The sequence below is a fragment of the Aethalodelphis obliquidens genome, unplaced genomic scaffold, assembly GCF_003676395.1.
Source record: "Aethalodelphis obliquidens isolate GAN/ISIS:26980383/991018 unplaced genomic scaffold, ASM367639v1 scaffold109, whole genome shotgun sequence".
Lineage (NCBI taxonomy): Eukaryota > Metazoa > Chordata > Mammalia > Artiodactyla > Delphinidae > Aethalodelphis > Aethalodelphis obliquidens.
Genome location: NW_020838053.1, coordinates 2,094,525 through 2,114,154, shown reverse-complemented (window position 1 = coordinate 2,114,154; position 19,630 = coordinate 2,094,525). Strand labels below are relative to the sequence as shown.

Sequence of the window (19,630 nt, the reverse complement as noted above, 5' to 3'; positions counted from 1 at the left end):
CCCCCAATGACTATCTGTGTAAAGTTGGGCAAATTACTTAAACCTTCACAAGCTTCTATTTTCTCATCTATAAAATGGGAATAAGTTTTGAGCAGATGAGTGACATGTTCTAATTTAGTTCTTAATGGGATCGCCCTGATTTCTGGGTTGAAAATCAACCTGGCAGGTGGCAAGAAGAAGCAGGTGGTCCATTTAGGAAGCTGTTGAGGTAATCCAGGGAAAATATGATGGAAGCACGGCCCACAGAAGGAGTAATGGAGATAAGTGATCAGATTCTGGTTATACTTTCAAGGTGGAGCAGAAATGGCTTGTTGACAGTTTGAATATGAGGCGTGTGGGAGAGAGGAGTCAAGAATAATTACGAGATATTTGTCTTGAGCAACAGGAAAGATGTAGGTGCCGTTCATCAACAGAAGAGTGGAGACTGGTTAGTTGGAGCAGATTTGAGTCAGGGTGAGGTAGGTGGGAAAAGATCAGGAATTCTACTTTAGTTTGAAGTTTGAGATTTAGAAATCCAAGTGAAGATATTGAGTGGATATATAAGTTCGATTTAGGAGAGTGATCTGGGGTGGAGATAGAAATCAAAGTAATTTAGCAGATACATGATACTTAAAGTAATGAGATTGGATAAGATCACCAAGGACGATGAGTCTAGACAGAGAAGGGGATGAAATATTTCTAGGTTAGGGAGATGAGGGAAACTAGAAAGAAGACCAAGAAGGAGTGACCAGTGAGATAGGAAGAAAACCAGAGAGTGAATGGTCCTGAAAGCCAAGTGATCCCAGTGTCAAATGCTGCTGATGGGCTGAGTGAGATGAAGACTGAGAAATATGGAGGCCATGAGTGACTTTTACAGGAAAGTTTTGTTAGTAAGAGTAGAATAAGTGCCTGATTGGATTGGCCATAAGAGAGAGTAGAAGGAGAGGAACTAGAGATAGAAAACAGAAGTAGGGGCTTTCCTGGTGGCGCAGTGGTTAAGAATCTGCCTGCCAATGCAGGGGACACGGGTTCGAGCCCTGGTCCGGGAAGAACCCACATGCCACAGAGCAACTAAGCCCATGCGCCACGACTACTGAGCCTGCGCTCTAGAGCCTGCATGCCACAACTACTGAGCCTGCGTGCCACAGCCACTGAAGCCCACAAGCCTAGGGCCCCTGCTCCACAAGAGAAGCCACTGCAATGAGAAGCCCATGCACTGCAACGAAGAATAGCTCACCCTACTGCAACTAGAGAAAGCCCATACGCAGCAACGAAGACCCAACACAGCCAAAAATAAATAAATAAAATAAATAAATTTGTTTTTAAAAAAAAGAAAACAGAAGTAATTTCTTTTTGAATTTTTTCTATGAAGTTTGTCAACAAATTAGGACATAGTTGGTAGAGGAAGTAGGATCAAAAGAAGGATAATTTTTTTCCAAACACTGGAGAAATTTAAAAAATATATTAAAATGTTTACAGAGAGGGAAAATATATGACATAGCTTTTGAGTAAGCTGGAAGTGGTGAAGTCTAGTGTCTAAGTGGAGAAGTTGCCCTAGATAGAGCTTGGATGGGATGAGGAAGTCCTTCAAAATACTTGGCTTTATATAACTGTATCCTGACTACAGTGGGTTAATTAAAAAGGGATTTTATTTTTCTCACTGAAAGGGAGTCAAGAAGTAGGGAGTCCAAGGATGGTGCAACTGCTCATACAAGTCTTCAAGGATCCAGGCTTCTCTTCTCTTGCTTTGCATCCTTAACAGACAGCTTTCATCCTTTTGGTACCATAATGGCTGTTTCATCTCCAGATGTTATATTTTAGTTCCGGACAGAAATAGGGAAAGAGTGAAGAGCAAAATGTACGCACCCACTGAGGCTGTCTCATTTCATCAAGAGAACAATAGCTTTTCCAGAACTTCCTGCTTATACCTCCACCCCCATTAGAACCCCATGTACTGCTTCACGTAGCCACTCCTAGCTGCAAGGGAGCCTGCGCAGGTGAGATTTTCAACTGGGAACACAGTCACTTAGATTTTGGTTACAGGAGGTAGAGTATGAACAATCATTGTGTCTTCCAGTTTTTTTAATTAATTTTTTAAAAACTGTGGTAAAATACACATGACATAAAATTTACCATCTCAACCATTTTTAAGTGTACAGTTCAGTGGCATTAAGTACATCACATTGTTGGGCAACCGTTACTACCATCCAATCACAGAATTCTTTTCATCTTTCAAAACTGAAACTTTTTACCCATTAAACCATAACTTCCCAATTCCTCCTTTCTCTACCCACTGACAACCACTATTTTACTTTCTGTCTTCATGAATTTGCCTACTGAGGTTATCTGAGTGAAATCATATAATATTTGTCCTTTTGTGAGTGGCTTATTTCATTTAGCATAATATCCTTATTATGTTATAGTATGTATCAGAATTTCCTTCCTTTTTAATGCTGAATAATATTCCAATACATTCCAAAGTATGTTTATCCATTCATCTGTTGATGGACACATGGGTTGCTTTCCCTTTTTGGCTATTATAAATAATGCTGGTATGAATATGAATATACAGACATCTGAGTCTCTGCTTTAAATTATTTTGGGTATATACCTAGAAGTAGAATTGTTGGATCATATGGTCATCGTATTTTTAACTTTTTGTGGAACTACCATACTGTTTTCTGTAGCAGCTGCACCATTTTGCAGTCCATAGTGCACAAGCGTTCCAATTTCTCCTCACCAAACTTGTTATTTTCCACGTTTGATAGTAGCCCCCCTGATGGGTGTGGTGTCTTCCAGTTTTTAATGGGTGAGGAGAGAGATGAAGGATAAAAAAGGGTAAAATGTTGAAGGGTAAAAAGAAAAAATAAAATAGAATAAAAAAAATAAAATAGATAAAAACTGTCTCCCTTCCATTGGGTCATACTTTGTTGAAACCTTTCTTCTGGAGCTCTCAAGATATACGGAGTCGAAGTCAAAAGGAAAGCAATGCAATGTTATGGGAAAGAGGCTGCGTCAGAGGTTCAGGACACGTTTTTTTTTTTTTTACTCTGGGCTCCACCATTGCTGAATTTTGGTGCTGTTATACACCCAAAATGCCACACCCTGCTGTGATGCCAGTTTTCTGTGTGATGAAGATACTAGATAATAAAATCTGACACACACCCCCCCTTTACTTCAGAGCTGAGATGTTACATAAGATTGCACATGCTTTGAGATCTTTGAACTAAAGGCATTCTGGAAATTCAGATTATCCGGAGATATTTTCCACCCCTCACATGGAAAGGGAAAGTCCTACGTGGTGCTCCCTTTGGCTTTTATGCCACAGTGGGAGATTTTTACTCAGATGGTCAGTCAGTGTTTGTCTTTCCTTGTCTCCCCTTCGCCCAAGAGTGGGTGATCCTTGAGGAGAAGTATTACAACTGAGGAGAAGGATAGTAGTGACTGGTAATGTTTTAAACCAGGGGTCGCCCCCAATCCCCGGACCACGGATCAGTGCTGGTCCCCGGCCCGTTAGGAACCATGCCGCACGACAGGAGGTGAGCGACGGGTAAGTGAGCAAAGCTTCACCTGCCGCTCGCCATTGCCCCCATTGCTCACGTCACCGCCTGAACCCTATCCCCCCCAACCCTGTCCGAGGAAAAATTGTCTTCCATGAAACTGGTCCCTGGTGCCAAAAAAGGTTGGGGACCACGGTTTTAAACATTTATCGTGTGCTGGTCACTGCACCAGATGATTTAGAACGTCATCGCTGGTCTTCAGAATCCATCTAGTTCCTAATATAGTGCAGTTGATATCAGTTGGTTCTATGAGGAGCTTTGGATTGTGACAACATGGCTTTTTCTTTTTTTTTTTGGACATATAGCACAGCGGTAATAATGAAAAGTGATGGTGACAAAAAGCAAATGGGATTCATGGAGAGCTCGGTGTTACCCCTGCTGGGATCTCAGAATCTTTCCCATCAAAACATCATCAATAATGTCCTTGTCCTTCTTACTATTAATACACACACACACACACACACACACACACACACACACACACACACAGAGCCCAGGAAACATACATTCTTTGTAAGCGTATACATTATATTGGCCACGTGCCATCCAGTCAAGCCAAAAATTGTGGAACAATAGGAATCTGTGCCCAGAATATCAGCTAAAAATACCTCATTCCCTCTGCTCTGTTCTTTGCTGGGTATGTTTAAGAGTGTCCCAGGAGGCTAATGAGGATGAAGGGAAAGGAAAACTGACATTTTTCAAAGGAAACCAAACCTTTAATTCCCTAAAAAGGAAACATGTATTTTCTGTATGTCTGTTTTATGTTTCTTGCCATTTTGCATGTCTGTGTGACAATATGGAAAGTCTGTAATATAAATCGTGCCACCTTGGCTTGGGTTATTGGAATCCATGCTTTCACCGCAGTCTTTTGCTCCATGGCCTGACTGGTAGTCAGCTTCCCAGGTTTCGGCAAAGAAGAGGGAGAGGGGAAAGCGAGAGCTTCTAAGCAGGAGAGGCTCACTGACGAACACTGTCTGCTCATTCAGCTGGTTAGGGCACTGCTTAAGAGCCTGGGGGACACGTTTCCATCCCTAGCTGGGCCATGTTATAACCTCTCTTATTTCTTGATTGTTAACCGAGCGTCAATAATCTGAACTTTCTCTGTGGTCAGGGGTAGTCACTGCTCCTTCTCTGGCCTTGGTTTCTTTCCATTTATAAAATGAGGGGGGAGGTGGACTAATCTTGGGGTGGGGGGGTCTGACAGTTAGGGGCACAAGGCAAGAATATGGGCATCTCAGTGTAGGTCCATACAGTGGCCAGCAGCCTCCATGAGAGGCAGTCATCTGAGAACTGAAGTGATACAGGCAAAGGGTCTGTTCCAAACATTTGTCAGATAATGTCAGCATTAACCAAATAGCAACTGTTGGCTCTGGTTGGTCAAACATGGAGCTGCCAACTTCCTGAACATATGTTGGGTGTTGGGCAATGAAAGTGGGTGTTGGTCGCCACTGGTTGGCTAATGTCAATATTGACTTTGGGTTAGGGTAGACCATAGCCATGGTTGCCTGAATGAAATGCACCCTGTTTCCTCTCGAGTATTTGTCCTTTCATATTTGTCCATTTGTCTCTTCTCTGATAACATATGAAAGGCTTGTTGAAGTTTGATTTAATTTGTTATAGTAATGAAGAACAGAGCCTTGAGATGCTCATGAAGTTCTATTTTTGGTTCCGTTGGCTGTCTTGAAATAAATGATCTTATACAAATACGTACATGGGCAGATATGTTAAATTGATTTCAGTAAAGGGAGTTAAGAGCTGCCACTTACTGAGAGCAGCTAGTGTGTATCAGATCCTTCTGATACATTATCTTATTTAAGCTCCAACACATCTTGTGGGATAGTTATGATCTCATTTTATAGATAAAGAAACTGAGGCTCCAAAGCTTGCTCAAGTTCTCAAAGGTGGAATCAAGACTTGAATCCAGGTTCTATCAGACTCCAAAAGCCAGGCTCTTCCCACTCTGCCTGGCTGGTTCTGGAACAGATGCTTTGTGAGAACAAGAAAAGTACTCCGTCCACCATTTCGAGGTAAAAGCTGCCCATTGCCAGCAACGTTTGCCATCAGCGATGAGCTGTTTGTGTTATCCTGCACTTCTCGGTGAAGCCAGAGCCTCACGGAGCCTCTGGGACGTGCAGACATCACACTTAGCAGTTCTCATCCCATTGTATGGTCCTTCTTACAGCTCCCCAGGAGCCCCAGGGAGACAGAGACTCTGATTGGCTCTGCCGGCCACTTATTGTTTTCCATTTTCTCCCCACTGCAGAGTCTTGAGACTGTCTCCTATAGAAGACCCTGCCACTCCTATTGTCCCTGCAGACTTTCCCACCGCCCCAGGACCACGGGCTCCATTGCTTATTGTGGTGGTGTTGGCTCAGCCTCAAGGACAGAGACCTTGAGCCAGCTGACAAGGTTGCTCGTGTCACTACTTCTAAGGCCACAAGCCATGCTTTTGGTTCCCAGTACTTTTGAATACTCTTCTCTCTCACCATCTCTCCTTCTTTTTAGCCACATGGTCTCCCAGACTCCCAGCGGCAGATTTTCTCGACAGACAGTTTTGGCATATGGCCAATCGCTGTCTCGGTGCCTGGATGACCTCAGTTACCAAGTCAACATGGCAGTTAATGCATGCTGCTATGCTGCCCCCTGGTGGAGAGGGTGGAAACTGAGTGATAGGCAGATGATTGTGTTCTTGTTACAGAGCTGTACAAAAACCCCCTCCTCCTTTCTAGACCAAAGTGTTCATATATCTGATTAAAAATAGTGTTGTCAGTGTCTGTGGAAAGGCTGCATGATCTGTAGTCTGCTGTCCAAGGCTAAAAGTGGCTCTGATTTCTTATTTTGGTGGGAAAAAACAGTATCCCGTCAGTTGGCCTGAAGTTGGCATTAGGGTTTTTTGTGTATTTATTTTGTTTTCCATCCTTCCACTTAATTGTCTATGGTGCGGAGGCTTTGAGAGGCTCCCTTTGAGGTATGCAGTACTCTGGGTCAAGGTTAATGAAGGTCTCAGTCTTTCCAAACGTACTCTTGATGTAGGAACCTTCTACAGTATCATAATGGGGGCTCCCCTTATATTTCTGCTCAGCCTTCATGAGTCTCAAAGCCCTTACCCTGGGATAGATCTGGGTTTTGCATGAGGCTGCCACGTTCTTTAGTATTCCGTACGCGGGCCTCTCACTGTTGCGGCCTCTCCCATTGCGGAGCACAGGCTCCGGACGCACAGGCTCAGTGGCCATGGCTCACGGGCGCAGCCGCTCCACTGCATGTGGGATCTTCCCGGACCGGGGCACGAACCCGCGTCCCCTGCATTGGCAGGCGGACTCTCAACCACTGCGCCACCAGGGAAGCCCAAGGGTTACCCTTTTACTGCGGATTTACCATGTGCCAAGCACTCTGCTAAGCAGTTCTAATGTGTCAGTTCAATTAATTCTTACCGTGTCTCTCTGAGGTAAGTCCCTTTATTATTTCCATTTTATAGATGAGTAAACTAAGGCCGCCATAGCCTGATCAAGATCACATAGCTAATAAGTGGAGGAGCAGGGACTTGGACCTAAGTTTATTTGATTAATACCATGTTGCCTCCTTGTCCTGCTATTTCTACAGCTCAGTCTTTCTGGCTGGGCTTTCTTGGGTCTTTCTGGGTCCAACCCCCATGACCTACATTTCTGCCTGTATTCTGAAAACAGTGACCCACCAAATCCCCCAGTGACTGGGATTCCAACAGGAATTCTCTTGTTTCCCCATCTTTTTGCAATCAGAGTAGACTCTTGGGCGTGGTGGTGTTGGGTCTAAGCATCTACTGGACACTGTTTGTTCTTAACGTAAATCCACAGAGGAGAGAGCTCTTCTGGGGATCCCTTCAGATACTTTGGGGCCCAAGAGGTGAGTAGCTTGAAGGAATCAACTTGGTTCCTAACTCCTGCCTTTCACCTGCATGTGGGCAGCAGGGTCTCAGGACCTCCTACAAAGCCATGGGCCCACCCAGGAAACTTGGCGGGAGCTCAGGCCTCCGTCTTAGCTGCTTGATCTTTTCACTTATTTCTCCTGTGAAGAGAGTGCTAGAGAGGATGTATAGAGAAGAACCTATGGATCGGCCCTCCCAGAGTCTGTCTCCCTTGTGGAAGAGAGGCATCGTGAACCAAGCTGAGCTGAAATATGACAAGGCTCTCTTTGAGTTCATAAAATAGTCCTGTTTACTCTGACCCCATAAATTTAGTGAGGTAATGAATATAAGAAGCACCACAGTTCTTGGCACCAAGTGACTATTCAGTGAAGACCAATTTCCTTTTTTCCTATCTTCTACAAGCTGCTTTTTCTTTGTAGTAAAATAATTTGGGGGATGAAATATATTCTAACCATTAGGACCCCCGTATTCTGAATGTGGAATGATTTTCTTGAGCTCACGTAACCAGCATCAAAGTCCAGGTGTCCACAAGGGGTCCTGGCACGTGGTCGTCTTTCTGCTGTAACTCCTACAGTGCGCAGGGTGTGCTGTTGCTTCCCAGGGGTCTGGCCTCTGTCTTGATTGCCTTAGACATGTTCTCTAGGAGTTTCTCAAGTGTCAAGCCTTCATATCTGCTTTGGAAACATTCTTATCTCCTTAGCTACAGAGCAGGATCCCCAACCCTATAATAAAAGCATGAATCATAAAAATGGGGGTGAATTTAAAAAGTATGCAGCCTATGGGCTTCCCTGGTGGTGCAGTGGTTAAGAATCCACCTGCCAATGCAGGGGACACTGGTTCGAGCCCTGGTCCAGGAAGATCCCACATGCCACGGCGCAACTAAGCCCATGTGCACAACTACTGAGCCTGCACTCTAGAGCCTGCAAGCCACAACTACTGAGCCCGTGCACCACAACTACTGAAACCCGCGCACCCTAGAGCCCATGGTCCGCAACAAGAGAAGCCACCGCAGTGAGAAGCCTGCGCACTGCAACAAAGAGTAGCCCCTGCTCGCCACCACTAGAGAAAGCCCACGTACAGCAACGAAGACCCAATGCAGCCAAAAATAAATAAATAAATTAGTTTTTTTTAAAAAAAGAGGGCTTCCCTGGTGGCGCATTGGTTGAGAGTCCGCCTGCCAATGCAGGGGATACGGGTTCGTGCCCCGGCCCGGGAAGATCCCACATGCCGCGGAGCGGCTGGGCCCGTGAGCAATGGCCGCTGAGCCTGTGTGTCCGGAGCCTGTGCTCCTCAACGGGAGAGACCACAGCAGTGAGAGGCCCGCGTACCACAAAAAAAAAAATAAAAAATTAAAAAAAATAAAAAGAAATTATCCTGTCTAATGGGTTTCAAACACGCCTTAGGAGCAAATTGATTTCTTCTTGTATATTTGTATAAAATATATCTATATATACATATATCTATATATATATGTAATATAAATCCTTTCTGGAAGTACGTATATATTTGTACCATACAGATAGGAAGAAAGAGACTATGTGAATGAGTTGTTGGTTTTAGCTGGTGTGTGTGTATGTATGTTTTGTGTGTTTGTGTGTCCATTCATACATAACCTCATTTGGCCTTACCTGTTCCATTTATGTATATGTGTGCATATATATATAGGTGTATCTGTGAATGATATGGTCCTGGAAAATACCTTGTTTGGAGAATTACCATAGCAAGGCCCTGTCATGCTGAAACACCATCTGGAGACCTGGATTTAGGTGCGGCAGAGTGGACTTCTCTGGTTGAAAGGAGGTACGCGGAATAAAGACTCTCCCCTTCCACAGCCTCTAAATTCTTGACGTAACACACTGATCTAGGGCAGTACTTTTCCATTAAAGATAAGAAAACTGGGCTTCCCTGGTGGCGCCGTGGTTGAGAATCTACCTGCCAATGCAGGGGACACGGGTTCGAGCCCTGGTCTGGGAAGATCCCACATGCCGCGGAGCAACTGGGCCTGTGAGCCACAACTACTGAGCCTGCGCATCTGGAGCCTGTGCTCTGCGACAAGAGAGGCTGCGACAGTGAGAGGCCCGCGCACCACGATGAAGAGTGGCCCCCGCTCGCCGCAACTAGAGAAAGCCCTCGCACAGAAACGAAGACCCAACACAGCCAAAAATAAATAAATAAATAAATAAGCTGTCTGCCCCTTCTCAAAAAAAAAAAAAAAAAAAAAAAGATAAGAAAACTGAGGCCCAGGAAAAGATGGTGGCTTTTCTGAGGCCTCTTGGTAAAAGAAGAACCCGTGAGCCCAGGTCTTCCTACATCAAGTCCTGTGCTCTTTCCATGAATCAGGTCACCTTTTCTTTTCTTCTTTGCTACCCTCCGTGGCACCTAACACAAGAAACACTGTTTCCCTTGCATTGTCTTGGCACATTGTGGTGGGAGGTTGTGCCTTGTCTAAGGCGTGTGCTCTGTGTGGCAGCCCTGCCAGCTGTGCATCCCCGGCTTCATCTCCTGGGTCAGTGCCACACTCTTTGGAGAGGAAGTCATGCCCATGTCAAAGCTGGGAGAAGTCAGCAGGACTCCGCTGCTGAGGAAGAAGTGTTCTCTCAGTGTAGGGCTCAGGAAACTTTTGAGCACAGAGAGCCACCTTCGGGGTAAAAAAAAAAAACACAATCCACAAAGGTCAAAAGACGGAGGCCGGGCAAATAAAAAGAACTAAAAATTGTGCTCTTCCTTATAGGTCACAAAGTCCTTATACCTGTTTTCATTTAGTCCTCAGTAATCCAGGAGTGTCAGCCTCATCATTGCCTCTTCCATCTGAGCAGACTGAGACTGCCAAAGATTAAGTGATGAGCTCCGAGTCACACTGACCGCTTGGAAGTGGCAGAGCCTGCTGATTCCGGCTCTCTCACCAAAACTACAAGTTGTGCATCTTAGAGCTTGTGGCTGTACTGGGAGAGACGTAGGCAAGGCATGGCTGTACTGGGAGAGACGTAGGCAAGGCATAGAATGGAATTTCAGCCAGCCTCTGTTTCTCTGCCTGGTAGAGGGAGTGGGGAAGGGCCAGAGGGAAGAAGAGAATAAATAGGTGTAGAGGGAGGGAGGGAAGGAAGAGAAAGAAGATTCGGTGACCTCTAGCCCAAGCCAAGGGGATGGGGCTCTGCTTTGGGCCATTCTGGCTAATCCTCTGCTATGTACCCCAAACACACCCTCCTATGGTCATTGGCTGAAAGCCTGCTGCCTGCTGGAGAATGTGAGCTCCCTGAGGACAGGGCAGCCTTGTTTAGCACTCCATCCCTACGCCTGCCCCACGGAGACTGCTCGGCAGAGGAAGGAGAGCAGTATTAGGGAGCTTGGGCTCTGGACGCTTCTCCCCCAGCTGGATCCTGTTATCCCCATTTTACAGGTGAGGGGATCAGATGCAGCAAAGAGATAAAGAATCATCTGGAGAGATTTCAGGGGTGGGTGCATTTCTAACAGTGGGCAGAGTTGAGAGTTGTTATGTATGCCCAGAAGAGCTGGGCATTTCTGGAAACCCTGCTTAGCTTTCTAGGGCACAGGCAGGCTGCCAGGCTCTGAACCCAGAGAGAGGTCTCATTAGCATTCAGAGGCCAAAGTCACTGTGGGGGCCGCCATCCAGGGCATTGGGAAGAGACAGGCTGTGTTTTAATTACGACCTGGACTTTTGAACAAATCCTTTTCTCTGCTTGTCTGAGCCTTAGAGAAAACAACTTGTGGGAAGTGTGTAGTCGGCAGCTGGGTCCACAGTGGTACCCATACAGCTGTGTACACATCTGGCACACAGGTGGTGGACTGCGTGTGCCTTTTCTCCTTGGGTTGCCCTGGGGTTAGTGAGGGTAACGAGAGCCAGAGCAGTAAGGTGAGGTCAACCTGGTCTTTACCCAGAACGGGGCAGCCAATGCAGAGAATGGAGAGAAATGGGACTGCCCCCCTCTTCTGGGTCTGTATCCCACCCCTCGCCCAATCATGACCATTTCACGATCTGAGCCCAGACAATCCTGCCACTTCCTCTGGCCGTTCCTGAGTCAACATGGTGGGATTTCTTTGTTGAGCTCACCCTAACCCTCCCTTCTCCAATTTGGGGGAAATTTTTGGAGTGGGGGAAGAAATTAAGAAGGGAGGAGGAGATTAACAGGGTGGAAGTTAGACAAGCACAGATGCCACCACCTGCGGCTGTGGATTCTCAAGAGCTTGTTGACTCCTGGGAGCGTTTGCCTTGAGTCTGTTTAACAGTTCATTCCTGGGGAAGGGGAGGAGAAGGAAGGAGGGCTTGGGGACAAAGGGCCTTTGACCGGCTCCTGTTAAAGTACGGATTCGTTTGCTCAGGTTGGCAAACAGTGTCTAGGGACTCCGGGCCAGGGATGAACCGGGTGGGTTTTCTGTCCGATGCACAACATCCAGCATGGGGGGAGGGGAGTAAAGGCAGTTGTTCAAGGGCCTGGGGCGCCCTGAGGTTCAGACACGGAGAGCAAAACCACCCCGGGCAGCTGGGGGAAGGGAGGGGGCAGGGGCAGGACTGCTGGTACCTGGACTTCTGTTTTGGGGGCTGTCACATACCTTGTTGGTGGTGAAAGAGCCGCACCAGCCCTTGAACTGTCTCCCAACCTCACCCCCCTTTCTGAAGCTGAGAGGCAGAGGGAAGGTATATCAGGATGGGTGTTTCTAATGTGCTTCTGATGGCCAAGGGCAGGGAGGATGGGTGTTGGGGCCCAAGGTCCGGGTTAAGAGTGAGACCACACGTGCACTTCTCATCCCGAGCTGTGCTGGAGTCACCTGCAAGCTGGCCTCTGTCCAGGGAGGCTGTTCCCTAGTAGATTCATGGGAGGCGGCTTCAATCCCTTCTCCAAGCCTTGGCTTCCTTCACTCAAAGAGTTTGAATGGCCTCCCTCTTTCTTGTACCGGTTCCCTCCTTGGGAATTCCTCCTTACCTGCTTTTCCACTCTACCCTCAAAACTCTTTCCTTCATCCAGGAAGCTTCCAAGGTAAACACACTGTGCACGTGTATAGACTTAGGCATCAACTAGTACAGCTTTAGAGCTGAGAAGTGATTAAATATTATAAACAGACTATGGCTTTATGCCACTCTGTTTTGTATTCATGAAACATTGCTTTGTATCATTCTTATATTCTGTTTCCCAAAGGTCAGTCCCTCTGGGTAGACATTATTTATCTGTTTGTTTCTTTGTTTGCTGTTTCTCTCACTATCACATGAGCTCCATGGAGTACGGCGACTTTGTTTTCTATCATCTGTGCCCACGATAGTGCCTGACACGTAACAGACATCCACGTAGGCTGGTTTATGAACACGAATGTTACTGGGTGGGGCTTTCTTTCCCCACCTCCCTGTTAAGACACAGCGTCTTGTGTAGTGCACAGTGGTTGCTTCTGAATCAATGAGAGAATGAATGAAGACTAAACGGGTGAGTGAATGTATGAATGAGCTTTTGAGATGGGATTGGCCACACTTAAGCCATCATGGCGGATGGCCTGTCTATAGAAAAATGCTCTTCAGTTATTTATGTTTCCTTGTCTCCTGCCGAGGTAGGGCTCATGAGCAGAGCAGGGTGTCTTCAGCCCCCTGATATCCTCTGAGTCAGCTTGTGTCTGCCTTTGTGATGAGAGGAGGGGTGTTTGGAGCTCTATGAATTCACTCTGCCCATTATGTCTCCGCTTGGCACCATCCTCTCCTTTATACCATCTGACCTTCCCATGTCTAGTGACCCCTCTGGTATGTGGAGACAAACAGAGAGTGTTTTTGAGAGAGATTTCCCCCCCCCGCCATTGCGCTACTACTTTAAAAAAGAAAATAACTCTTTATTTTGGAAATAGAAAAATGAATGCTATAATGAATGAATCCCAGAGATATTTTTAGGGTCTGTTATCTCTGTGCTTATACCCAAGGCTTTGACAAAGGCAATTATGTTATCATGAGGCAATTTAAAAAAGAGAAAGAGAAACGGAGAAATCTACTTTAGATTTTAATCTTTCATAGACTGCCCTGAGCTCTTACTGATCTGGGGTGACCGGGAAGAGATGGGCCACCTTTACTGGGAACCTACTGTGGGTCAGCTCTGAGGCCAGGCTCTTTGCACATCTTATTTCAGAAGAGGGTGAGCAGGTGAAATCAACAGGTCAAATCAAATCGACTTTTATTGAGTACCCACCATGTGCAAGAGGTTGTAGGGCATATAAATATTCCATAGGCCTAGTTCTTGGAATACAGGCTGTTGGCAAGATAAGTTATAAACATGGGAAAATTAAATAATAAGGCAAGATTAAGATGTTTTAAGTCAGCATTAGGAAGCAATGCTCTTGGGACTTTTGGAGCTGGAAGAGATTGTGTGGCCTCACATCTTTAACAACAGCAAGGTTTTGCAGACAGCTGTCTGCAGAGCGGGCGGCAGAGCCCAGGCTTCCAGATCGGCTATTCTTGTGTCTTGAAGCATCTCCAGATAACTGCCCAGTGACCAGCACAGACAGGTCATGGTGAAAGTGTTCAGAGGAGGTGCGGTCACTCCGGAGGGGTGTAGGGGGGGTCCGGGCAGGATTCAGGGAGAAGGTGGGAGCAGTTGTGTCCTGAAGGGTGTGTTGTATTCAGGTAGATTAAACAGAGAAGAAAGGGCTTTGCAGGAGGGCGGCAAGGCATAACAAGGCCCAGAGGTAGGAAATCAGGAACGTTGTGCGCAGGTGTGGTGACATATCACCATCCTCCAGCTCTGGCCGCCAGGAGCCTGGGAGCCGACCCCACACTTCCCAGTCTCCAAGCCCTGGATCTGTCCCCTCCTGTCTGGCTTCCCTGCTGCTGCCTTAGTGCCGCCCCTTGTCACCACTCAGCTGCTCTCCCTCACTCATCTCTCCAACCCCAATTCCCCTCCACCTTTCACATTGCAAAGAGCTCCTTTTCTAAAACAGGCTCTTAGCATGTTAAAATTGTTCAAAGGCTTCTGGTTGCTTGTCAGATGCTGTCCAGCCCCAGTGTGCAATCTGGTCATGACTTGCCTCACCTGTCACCCTTCTCCAGGCCCCCAGCCTCCAACCTGGTGGAGGACACAGCATGCTCCCACGACAGCATGTACTTGCAGGACGTCAGGCCTTTGCCCAGGCTGTTCCTTCTGTGGGGAATCCACTCCCCAACCCCTTCAGGCCTACTGCCTGCCCACCTTCCTGTCTTCCGTTTGACCAAGATTTATTGAATGGGTAATAAAATGCAAATCCCCCTGCTGACTCCCTGACAGTTGTCCTCTCTTCTGTGTTCCCGGGACCCTCTAGTTATTTGCACATGTTTGTCTCTCCCATTAGCCTGAGCTCATTTCTGGAAGGGATTTTCTTTTATTCACCTTAATATCACTAGTACCTACTGCATCCGCCTGGCATAGATAGACACCCTCTTCGTGGTTGGTTGAAAGTAAGTGAAATGAGATGAGAGTTAAGTCCAGAGAGCTGGGCTGAATGCACTGAACCTCAGGCTGGGAAGTTGGGATGTAGTTTATCTCTCAACTAGATTACACCTCAGAATGCCCTGAGGAGCTTGTTAAAAATTCACATTCTGGGACCCATCCTTTTGCCTGCTGATTGGAGTGGGCCTGGACCTTTTTGTTATTGTTATTTTGTTTCCATAATCACCCCCCTGGGGATTCTGGGCAGCCTGCCTGACACCAGCCTGTAGGGCATCCTTTGGGAACACTGTGCCATGGACCACACCAAATACACGCTGGGCTTCAGCTCACCCTTCCTCCAGCACCTCTCAGCCTGTTTTTCTTGAGCCTTTGAGAGAGTAACTTAACTGAATTCTTTGGTGCAACCTCCTCAGGGAATAAATCATCTGGATTTAAAAGCTATTCCATTCCAAGCCTCTTTGTCCCAGTTCTTGTTGAAGTTCCTTTCGTTGTTGACTTGAGAGGAGACCTGGGACCCAGCCACCTTTCTCACCGACCTTGCTTTGCTTTCTCCCATGCTGCCAGGCTATTTGCTGTCAAATGCGGGGGCTGCTTTGAGGCCATCGCGCCCAACGAGTTTGTGATGCGGGCCCAGAAGAGCGTGTACCACCTGAGCTGCTTCTGCTGTTGTGTCTGCGAGCGGCAGCTCCAGAAGGGCGATGAGTTTGTCCTGAAGGAGGGGCAGCTGCTCTGCAAAGGGGACTATGAGAAGGAGAGGGAGCTACTCAGCCTGGTGAGCCCGGCAGCCTCAGACTCAGGTGAGTGCCGTGCGGTGGGCAGGGGGCGGTGTGGGAGAATGGGGTGTGGTGGCAGTCTGCATTGCTTTCTCTTTTAGAGGGCCAGCCACCAGGGCACCCTGGTCCCATGGCAGAGCAGTGCTGTGCATTCCAGGAAGTTTCTTTGTGAGCTTGGAGTAAGCTCTTATCAGTCAGCTATTGCCATGATGATGCTGCATAACAAATTACCCCCGAATTCTATGGTGTACGACCAGAAATACTTATTCACACATCCACAAGTCTCTGGGTTAATGGAAGTGACCTTGCTTCACACTGAAGGTCTTCAAGTCACCTGGGATCTGCTGATCTCAGCCGAGCTTAGCTCTAGGCTGTAGACCAGGTTCAAGTCTGCTCTGTGTGGTTCATGCTGGGGTCCAGGCTTGAGAAACAGCAGCTATGCTGGGGCATAATTTCCTGGCAGTGGCAAAAGTGCAGGAAGGCATGCTCAACCATGCAAGCACATTTCAAACCTCTGCTCATATCATGGCTGCTAATATTTCACTGGCCAAATCAAATCAGAAGATGAAACCCGAAGTCCAGGGAGGGGAAATACACTGCATGTACTGCGAGGCCCTGACAGGGTAAAGATTCATAAAACTATTAAAGAGAATGATGGATTGGAACCAATAATTCCATCTGCCGCAGTCACTGAACTACTCTCGCCTTTGTTTCCTCATCTGTCAAGTGGGAAAGCTGGAATCTCTAAGGCTTGGTGGGTCACATAAAGAAAGCATCTAGAAGACACTTGTTCCACTCACCCAAGACCCACCCACCCTCCCTGGAGAGGGAAAAGAGAAGACATGGCAGAGGTTCAGAGTCCTTCTAGAGCAGGTATTACAAGGCCAGAGAAATTAAAACAGCCCAGGTGAAGCATGGAATGTCTTCCCAGGATGTCTGTCCCACAGGGCAGCGTGTGTCTTAGCCTGGCCTCCGTTTTCCTGGAAGAATCTGGAGACCCAATTAGGTGATATCCATGTAAACTTACTGGTTTTTGCCACTGCCGATTACAGTCCAGTTCCAAACGCCTTCCTATGGCTTACAAGGCCTCTGGAATCTCACTCTGCCCAGCTCTTCAACCTCGTGGGAGCCCCTGAGCCCTCCCCTCTACACTCAGCAGACACCAGTGTCTCCACTCACGTCCACATCTTAAACGTTTCTTCCCTCTCTGCCTCTTTCCCTCACTCTTTTGTCTTGCTTGCATATCTTTTAAGCCTCTTTCTAAGGCCTGCTTCATCGAGGAAGACTCCTATTCCCATGTGCCGGGTGAGTTTACCCTTCACCTCTCCTGCCGTGAGATGGATCCTACTTGATTGGAGTTGCTTGCCTAGCTGTTTGTTGTCCTTGCCGGAGTGCTAAGCCCCATGAGGGACCGTGTGTGTCTTTTTTACCACTGTATCCACGGGGCTTAGCACACGCCTGGAACGCTGAGGGTGCTTGACAAAATCTGTGTTAAAGGATGAATAAACACATGGAACGGAAGTCCTACGGCGCGATGCTTGAGTCCGAGAGCTTTGGAGGTAGTCAGGTGGGCATTCTGACTGCACCACTTAGATCTGTGTGACTTTGGGCATGTTTCGGAACCTCTCTCAGCCTCAGCCTCCACGGCTGTAAAATGGTGAATATTGTGCCCACCTAATCATTTTATTTGGGGCAATAAAAGATAAATGTATGTAAGTGCTGGTGCTTATTTACCAAGTGCCTGCTGGTGTTGGCATCTTCATCGCAGTTGTGTTTTGCTTCCTTTACCTCCCAGCTGGTTCTTCTTGCCTGACTCCGCTTGCAGCCACAAGTAAGCTGACACCAGGGCAATCCCAACTTCTATTGGATTCATTAGACTTAAATTTTCCTGGATGTTTTAATCTGAGGGAAATTTCTCCTTGTCGGTAACACTGCCACTGAAATATTCAACGTCTCACTCTTGGGTAACTGGGCCCATCCTAAACTGAGCTTCATGGCCTCCACTTAGTAGGTTATCTCATCCTACTTTTCCTTTCGGTGTCATGCTGTACCCACTCACTAGGTCTCTTCTGCAGAATATTGCGTAATCTTCAAATTCCCGAGGGGCTTAGGTGCTACGGTGATCAAAATACCAGCATGACCTCAGAAAGACATGCAGACACAGAAGGACATACCATTCTTTCTCACATGGAAATAAATGCTGTGGTCTAGCTTTTCTTGCTAGAAATTGTGTGGGTCTTGACCAGTGTTTTCCAGTTACAGATTTTAATTGGCTACAGACAGTATGAGTCACTAGTGTATTGCCCTCTCCCCATGTGCAAAGACAAAAAGAAGTTGGATCTAAGGAGTGTTAAAAGTATAATGTTCAAAGACTTGTTGTTGCCAAGGGGGTGGGGACTGGAGAACGGAGGGATTGGGAGTTTGGGATTAGCAGATACAAACTATTATATATATTGGGCTTCCCTGGTGGCGCAGTGGTTGAGAGTCCACCTGCCGATGCAGGGGACACAGGTTCGTGCCCCGGTCCGGGAAGATCCCAAATGCTGCGGAGCGGCTGGGCCCATGAGCCATGGCCACTGAGCCTGCGCGTCCGGAGCCTGTGCTCTGCAACGGGAGAGGCCACAACAGTGAGAGGCCCGCATACTGCAAAAAAAACCAACCAAACAAACAAAAAAACCCAGAAACTATTATATATAGAATGGATAAACAACAAGGTCCTACTGTATAGCACAGGGAACTGTATTCAATATCCTGTGATAAACTATAATGGAAAAGAATTTTTAAAAGAATGTATGTATATGTATAACTGAATCACTTTGTTGTACAGCAGAAATTAACACAACATTGTAAATCTACTATACTTCAATTTTAAAAAAAGTATAATGTTCAGAGTAAGCAAACTGCAGTGGGTCCACTTTTCCAACCACATTTTCAGCGATACGTTTTGTAGTTCCAGGCATTTCTTTCTGAGGCTGATATTCACAAACTGGAGCTTTCCAGTTCGCTTATTCATGTATTCATTTGTTCAGTAGACGTATCTTGAGTGCTTGCTTTATGCCAGGCATGGTGTCAGGCTATGAATGACAAGAATGGCATGGGGGTGGGGAGGTCTCCAACCCACGTCAGATGAAGGAACTGGAGATATTTAGGCTAGAAAAGTAAAGACTAAATAAGGACATAATTATTGCCTTCAAATGGTTGGACCCGACCTGTTTTTTTTTCTAGCTTCAGAGAGAAGAATTAGAATTCATTCAATTCTTTAACAAAATCATTGAGTATTTATACTATAGATGAAAAGGCAAAGGGAAGTAATTTTGACTCAACATAGGGGATGTTACGATGTTATTCTAATTATAAGGTCTAACACAGTGTAACTACTCAGGAGATACCCAATTGTTGTAAGTAATATTGGCGAGGTGGGAGGGGAGGATGGTGCCAGAAGACCTCTGTTGCCCCCTTCAGCTCTAAAATCTATCATTGTTTTTGCAGCTTTAAAGGAAATGACAAAGTCTCAATCAGAATCAAATATGTTGTCTGTATCACTAATTTTGTCAATTACATAAATGTTGCAACATGAAATGTTTGGTGCGCCGTGCGCCATCGTCACTAATGAGAGAAACAGCTTCTAGAGAATAGGGTTGTAGCTTTTAATTCCTTTGTTCCTTTAACAAAGCTTAGCATGATGCCAAGAGAAGAGTAAGTGATCAATAAGTACCTAATGAGTTGAGTTAGATCTTCAAGAAAAGAAGTCCACCTCGTATTTACAGAAAGCAAACAATTTTAGGATCTGTCCCAATACAGATACAATTTTTCCTCTCATTTCTGTCCTGAGTGTTTTACATATTGTAGGTGCTTGATTAAGTATTTGTTGAGTGAATGATTGAATGACTTGTCATCTTTAACGTTTTTATCAATGGTTTGGATGAAGACACGGAAAGCAGGATTATTCTATTTGCAGATGACACAAACCTGGCAGGGAGTGCTGGTGTGGCCGCTGATATTCGCGAT

At 46.4% G+C, this 19,630-nt stretch overlaps 1 protein-coding gene across 2 annotated transcripts in view; it reads left to right on the top strand.

Moving 5' to 3' along the window:
• Positions 1-19,630, top strand: part of LMX1A (LIM homeobox transcription factor 1 alpha) — a 150,779-nt gene that overhangs the window by 89,050 nt on the left and 42,099 nt on the right. For both annotated transcript variants that reach the window (XM_027096852.1, XM_027096853.1), the window contains exon 4: positions 15,414-15,646. In XM_027096852.1, coding sequence (XP_026952653.1) covers positions 15,414-15,646 — 233 coding nt within the window. The remainder of the gene's footprint in view (positions 1-15,413; positions 15,647-19,630) is intronic.